Genomic DNA, 7,381 nt, shown 5'->3' with positions numbered 1-7,381 from the left:
AGGGGTCTGTGGGTCAGGGAGGGGTCTGTGGGTCAGGGTCGTCTGAGGAGGAAACAGATGAATGGAGCTGCACATGGGAACTTTTATTTAAGATTTAAGTTTTTATTTCAAAAGGTCCTCATGGCTCAGCAGCAGAAACATAAATATTACTGTTAAGAAAGCTGATGATAAAGTTGAATAAAAATCTAAGTCTGATGAAGTGAAATTAAATCTCTGACAGTGATCATTACACAGTGTGGCTCTAATTCCTCACTTCATCATCTGTGTCGCAGTTTCATGTCTCCAAAATGAGCGTACGCATGGGTCAGAGCTGGCGTAAGGCACCGCACATTTTCACGTCAAGTTTGGATTTTATAAATCACAACCTTGGCGTAAAAAGTGGCGTACGCAAGTTTCTGGGCTCAAATTGTGCGTACGCAAGTTTTATAAATCTGACCTCAAATGTGTGACACAAAAAATCTGAATTATGGAACTGAAATTGAAAGTAGTCMAACTTAAATTTTAATAGACCAAAATACAGTTTCAAAGCAATTAATTCAGACACAAAACTTTAAATTCAGTTTCAATTCAGTAAAATTAATTTTCAAACCAATGCATTCAATTTCAAATTATACACATACAGATTTAATCTGAGTAATTGAAATCCAGTTCCTGCTGGCACAAGATTTATCCAATAGTTTGTTCTGATGTCTTTATATATTACGTAATGTTTTGCTCTGCATCAAATATGTAAACTTGCACTCTTGTTTTGCTTTTGTTTGCTTTAGTTTGTTGGCATTTCTCTTTTGGATTAGCTACAACTGCAGCAGCTTTGGTTTAGTTTTTGTAAGTAAGAAATACAAGTTTAAAGGTTTGTTTTCAAGCCAGCTGCATCCTGTGGTAAGCCTGATTTTGGACCTTTGTACAAAGTTAAATGCGATAAGCAGTGTTATATATGTTATCAGTTCCCACCTGGTGCCCAGGAATCAGTTACACAAAATGTGACTCTGGAAGAAGATGCATTACTGYTGCCTCTCTTGGATGGGGTTTATCTTCAAAATGTTTGCATTTACTTTCTGCCCACAGTTTATCTTTAAATTAAGATAATAAAAAACAAAACTCTATTGCAGTACAGCCAGACTTTTTTTGTCCATAAAACAAAATGGTAGTTCAAACACTGACAGGCAATTGAGATTAGTCAATTAGTTGATCAACTAAACCACTGTAACATTTTGAAGACTTAGTCTTTACAAAAGGAAATACACTTTTCCAATTTAAGTCTGTGACCATGTCCTAAAGTAAATGATTGTAAACCAACACTATAAATACTTTAAGTTGTTAAAGTTAAAGCCATTAAGAAGTTTATGTGATGTTAGAGAAGGAAAGTTTAGTGCAGAACCAGAAAAAGTGTATGAAGACCAGAACATGTCTAAAACATGTAAATAATAAATGTAATTGTCATTTAGTGTATCTCTCACATAATTAGCATCTTTTGGATTATTTGCTTTACAGTTTTTTTAAAGTATCAGATCAGCATTGTTATCTAAATCAAACAAAACTCCAAAGATATGTAATAAAGTCAAAAGTGGTCTTAGAAGATAAAATACATTGCAAATTATGGTCATTTTTCTGTGGAGCACTGATGTTCTAGATCCATATCATTGAGAGAGTTGGTCCTACCAAGGCTTAGAAAAACATGAAAGCTCATTATGACCCCCGCATGGTTTTTTTTTTTTTCAGTGACTTTTGGTCAACCGTACCACAAAAACGGCTGCACCGATCAACATGAAATTTGGCAGGACTGTAGATGAGTCTGACCTACACTGTGCCAGCCAACGATTTTACGATAAACCCCATATTTGAGGAGGGGGCTCCTTTCAAAGAAGGGCTGTCTGGACATGCAAAAATGCTTATGACTCAGAAACTGTTCAACACAGGAGCTTCAGATTTCTTTTGTTGTTTAGCTCTGATGAAATTCTATCCATCAAGCCCACCAATCAGTGTCACCCCGACCACTCCCCACTCCCCACCCCCAGACCCCCAATTTATCTGAAAAAGGGGTGTCTGCACATACAAAAATGGTCATTGCTCAAAAGCTATTAAGCATAGGAGCTTCAGATTTCCGTTGGTTGTTTAGCTCTGATGAGGGCTAGCCATCAGGTCAACCAATGCCCCACCCCCACACCCCCACCCACCCAAACCACTACAATTTTAGGAATGAAGACTTCTGAGTTCTGGTGCATTTCTGCGTGCGGGGGTCATTATGTTACCACTATGTGGTATCTAGTTTTAATTAACTACAGTAATGAGATGGTCATTCAAGTCTATTACTGTACAATATTTTGCCTTCTTGTTCCACAAAAACTTCTCCTTTCTCATTAAACTGTTCTCCAATATGCTGCTTTGATACACTTGAAGGTGGCTTACAGTTTGGTGCCTAATGGAAAACTAATTGTCCTTTTGCGTTTTCCTTAATTGTCAAATGAGAAATTATGAATTAGAAATCAAAACCAGTTTTGTGCTGTAATCTAATGTTTGTGTCATGTAGCTTTTTTTCCCCCGAGAAAGCAGATTTCTTCATAAATTTGCATTGTGGTTTGATGTACATGCTAATAGAATTATTCCTGTCATATTTGTTATCATGCAAAATATATGCTCATGGGAAAACATTACATGTGCAACCAGATGACGGAGCATTTCATGCCTGGCATCAAAAATCAAATCTGTATGAGCAGACAAAGAGATGTCGTAGATGAAGGTAGAGTTAGATTAATCGGGTGACCCATGTTAACAGACCAATATTGGCCACACAAAAAAATACTATCAGCCAAGCCATTGTATACACAAATGGCCTACTGAACCTCATAACAGTTTTTATGCAAGAATGSTCTTTTATAAATGATAAACCCAAGGACAGCAGGAGGGTTAAGCGTACAAGGTACAAAACACACTGCAATATCTCAGACAGCTGCCCTTATTTCTAAAAATCAGACAGAGCATCAACCACAGAAAAATTCTTAATTCATATTGGTCAACCTATACTGTATATGATGGACACCAGCAAAACAGACAGAGTAAGACATGTCAGTTCTCCCTTTATTGCCAAGAGGAATGTGTAACCAATAAAAGTGAAATCTGAGCACTGATTCACAACATAATTAGAATGAATGGTAATGAATGATATATGCTTGAAATAATGCACATAACTCCAAGGTCTCATTTTTTCAGAACATTAAGAGGAGARTAAGCGTAAAAAAGATGGAATGCTTATTTTCTTAACGGCAGGTGGTGTTATCCTGGAAATGTTACTAAGTAGCTGTTTTCTCCATACYTGATTTGATYTACACTCTAAAAACGAAATGTTGGATTTACTTAACCATGTTATGTTACCTGGTTCCACTCAACTGAGTTGAGTAAATTCAAAGCAACATACTCATGTTCTTTGGCTAAAAAACTGGTATGTTGCTTTGAATTTACTCAACTCAGTTAAGWGGAACCAGGTAACATAACATGGTTAAGTAAATCCAACATTTCATTTTTTACAGTGTAGTTTAAAAGCTGAAATGTTCTTTATATTTAAATCCAATCACTCAACAACAAAGAGTGATCTAAACAATGTTGTACACAGCTATCGCTGCTATTGCTGGTTTAGTTGTGATTGGACACCATCATTCTTTTAGTCCGGGTTACTGAGGGATCTTGACCAAGTGTTTAAACTTCAGGTGTCAGATCAAGTAAGTGGATTTTAAATGGCTTTAAGACTGCTCTTAAACACATGTTCACTTAGCAAATATGCCATCTGGAAATAGGACAGACTTTTTTTAATCATAAAACAAATTTAGAAGCATCATAATTAAGGCATAATGAGTGACTCCAATAATCCAATAACTCTGAATATTTGAGATGGTTGAAACTGAACGAGTATATTTTAAAAAAGATACAAGATTGCTTCTTGTTTYTGTTCTTGTTTTTTGGATGACAACTTGTACATCAAGTCAAATGGAGTAACATCTAACTTTGCTCCAAACACCAAATAATAAAATCTACATRAAATTAAAAGTATGTAACTGGTTTTTCGAATTATAAAAAAACAAGCAGCATTGGATATGTTTCATAAAACATGACATGGATTTGTATGCATTTCCTTTTAAATAACTCTAAAGAGCTGTTAGTATTGCACATTTTTAAAGGCCTTGCTGCAAATAAGATTTTAATTATACGAGTTAAAATTATGGCATGATAAATAAAATGGACATAAACAGCAACGCACAGCAACGTGAAGAGAAGTAAGGTTGCGCAAAAGCTGCTGCTGYTTCACCGATTTTTAGAACAGTTTTGGAACACTATATGTGAGAGTCTTCTCTTAAGAAATGTTTTGCTTCTTTCTTTCAGTGAAACTTTTTCTTAGATTTACAGGTAGATGAGTCACAGATGTCCCCATCGCTACCTCAACTGCTGTCCTWCTCCATCTTTCTGCATTGCTCAGTATATTCTTTTGTGGACAATCCTTTTACAGTTTGGTCTTTCTTTTCTTGCTCTGTCTCCAGAACTGCATTTGTGTTTTCCCTTCAGTTCTATTCCACTCCTCTTTCAGGTCTTCATTCATTCCTCAGTTCCTCTTAACAAAAAACTAAAAAAATAAGGACCTAGCATTTCTTAACTAGGASTTACACCTTTCATGCCAGAGTTTTAAGCTAAGATCAGTTTCTGATGAGAGGAGATAAAGATATCCATTTTGGTCAAACTATGCAAATGATTTTATGTGGAGTTGTGTTCAGTATTGCAAGAGCTTTAGAGCAATGAGTTCTAAGAGTGACTCTTGGCTACTGTCACATCAAACCTGARCAATACCTGTTGATGTGACTACGTTATAGCCGTTTTGGTTTTGTGTTGGCTAAGGTAGATTAGCTGAAGCTGCTAAATTGAATGAGATCAACTCCAAAGGTTTATGAATTGTAGATCTACATAGGGCCAGTGATTATTTTTTGAGTTTCATTAAATCAGGTCTACTGACAAATAAAAACACACACAGAAACAAACATGGGCAAAACATTATCCCCAATTTCTTTTTTCATACATTAATGAATAAAAAAAGTAAACTAAGATTCAGCCTAGAACCTGTTAAAAGTGGTCTATAAAATGATTTTTGATGGGATAAAACTCATGATATGCAACTTCTCAGATATTTACTTGCCCCTCTTTCCCCACCATTTTCTATGGTGGTGTCATCCAAACAATATGTCGAGAAAAGTAACATTTTATGATCCTGYAGGTAAACCTCATTGGACCAATTTATCTTGTTCTGCCACAATGTTAATAATATGCATCATGTTACTATCAAGAGTATATGACACTTTCACCTTCCCAAAGATTTTTGAAAACCGTTAAGCTTTTGTGGCAGCAACACAGAACCCTCTGTCATTCACCCTACCTGTTACTATGATCAGGACGGAGGTCAAAGAGAAGTAGAAACCACTTTTGAACAGATGGTACAAGCCACCACTCCCAATAACATACTGATATTCTGATCTATAAGTCATATGAACACATCACTTCATTTACACAAGCTATTAGTATACTCAGGTTAGGCCACACTAATTTTCAAACTTACTCTCGTTTTGGTCTCAGCCCGACCTCTTACACATGTGCGTGCTTGAACTTAATGAGGAATGCAGTATACATAGAAGTTGAAATGSAACTATTAATGTCAAAAAATATATTGCTACAATGGTGATGAGTTATTAGTTACTGTTTGTCTCCCATTTTAAGGTGCTTCATTTAAATGTGTACATATTATCTTCTCCCGAGCTTTTTCTGCTCACTGTCATTATTAAGGACTGTAATGGTCGGACTCACTGTCTCTCCACTTTCTCTTTACTCATGTTGTCTTTCAGCTGTTGTAGCTTCTCTTCCATGTCCTTGCTCTCAGCGGTCATAGTCATGGTGTCTATTTGCAGTTGCTGCAGCTTCCTAAGACAACAGAACCACATGAACATATATGCAATCAACCAACAACAACCAATCATACAAATGACCTATTATGTCCAACTGAACAGTTAGACTTTCATCAGCATTTRTTCAATCCATCTTCTGCACTAGTGGATCCCTGTTGTCATGACTAATCAATACTTTAATCAATTAGTCATTGGACGAGTGCACTACTAATCCAGGCATCAACTCGGATAATTGTTTGTTTGCAAATAAAGACTTCATTATAGGACAGAATAAAATCTTGCATAATCATGTGAAGTGGATTTTGCACTGAAAACTGCTGAATCAACCTCATGGGTGTTAGTTTGCCTGTAAGCCATTTTTAGCGAACTCTCTGTATAATAAGATGCTTTTTTTCTGCCTCCTTTCATTTAATGTATGGTTTGTGATTTTTTTTTATTGTACAACTTTTTTTTCTTTTTGGTTTTTAATGAATCAATAAAAATAAATTTAAAATAAAAAGGCGATAGGCAACAGAGGAGCACTGAATGAATTGCATGTCAGTAAAGAGAGGCAAAGGGGCTTCTATCAAATGCCTTCAATCAAATTATTGATCTTATCTTACCTGGCACTGAGCTTGACAGATCTGGCCTTGTTGTTGGGAGGCACAAAGTCATTTAATTTCATACTTCTCTTTTCCTGTGGCTGAGTTTTATCTCCCATGCCTGTTGCTGTGCTTTCACGAGCAGACTTCCCCTGCAGTAAAAAACAAAATAGACAGTAATGGTAYAAAACTGGTAATCACGTATGGCTTAGGGTAAATAACAGGGTAAACACTGCTGCTGTGAAATGAGAAGAATAGCAGGGAAGCATCTGCTGAAGTGAATGATAGGAAGATGTTTTTTTTTTGGTCTTGTGTTTAAATATATTTGACAGTTTTATTAGGTATTATACATGTTTTTAAAGAGAAAAAAATCAGTTATTAATTTATCTTTACTTGAAGGAACGTATATTGAGGCCAACATATATTGAGGTCTATATTGAAAACGGAACGAGTTATAGCCATTGTGGTCAGACAGACAGCATTGACGTTGTTAATGCTAGTTTATTGTGTATTGGTGTGTATGGTGTTTTGTAACTCTGTTCTTTTCAGCTGTTTGCAGTCACTTCAAATTGTTTTGTATTTTTACCTCGTCCTCGGTGTGTCTGAATTTATTGTACAGCACTTTGGTTGGCTTTAAGCTGCTGTTTTATAAATAAAAATGGTATGATATACTGTATATGTGACCCATCACATCGAAATGAGGATCCAGTCAAATTTGGTCTAAATTACCAAATCACATTTTCAGATTCCTGGCTTTAAAAGCTACATTTTGATACTTAGATCATCCCGATGCCATTAGTAGATCCAGAGCTATTATTTAATTTGTCTTCTTGGTTACAATAATACATAAGTATTTGGTCTAAATCC

General features: G+C 35.8%; 1 protein-coding gene across 1 annotated transcript in view; it reads right to left on the bottom strand.

Annotated features, from left to right (window-relative positions):
• Nucleotides 1-7,381, bottom strand: part of zbbx (zinc finger, B-box domain containing) — a 66,349-nt gene that overhangs the window by 57,644 nt on the left and 1,324 nt on the right. The window contains exons 2-3 of the mRNA XM_014012839.1: nt 6,536-6,666; nt 5,836-5,949 (exon numbers count right to left, since the gene is read on the bottom strand). Coding sequence (XP_013868293.1) covers nt 5,836-5,949; nt 6,536-6,633 — 212 coding nt within the window. The 5' untranslated portion in view covers nt 6,634-6,666. The remainder of the gene's footprint in view (nt 1-5,835; nt 5,950-6,535; nt 6,667-7,381) is intronic.

This window comes from Austrofundulus limnaeus, unplaced genomic scaffold, assembly GCF_001266775.1.
Source record: "Austrofundulus limnaeus strain Quisiro unplaced genomic scaffold, Austrofundulus_limnaeus-1.0 Scaffold95, whole genome shotgun sequence".
Taxonomy (NCBI): Eukaryota; Metazoa; Chordata; class Actinopteri; order Cyprinodontiformes; family Rivulidae; genus Austrofundulus; species Austrofundulus limnaeus.
Note: the sequence above shows the minus strand (reverse complement) of the source record. Positions and strands in the feature narration are given on the sequence as shown.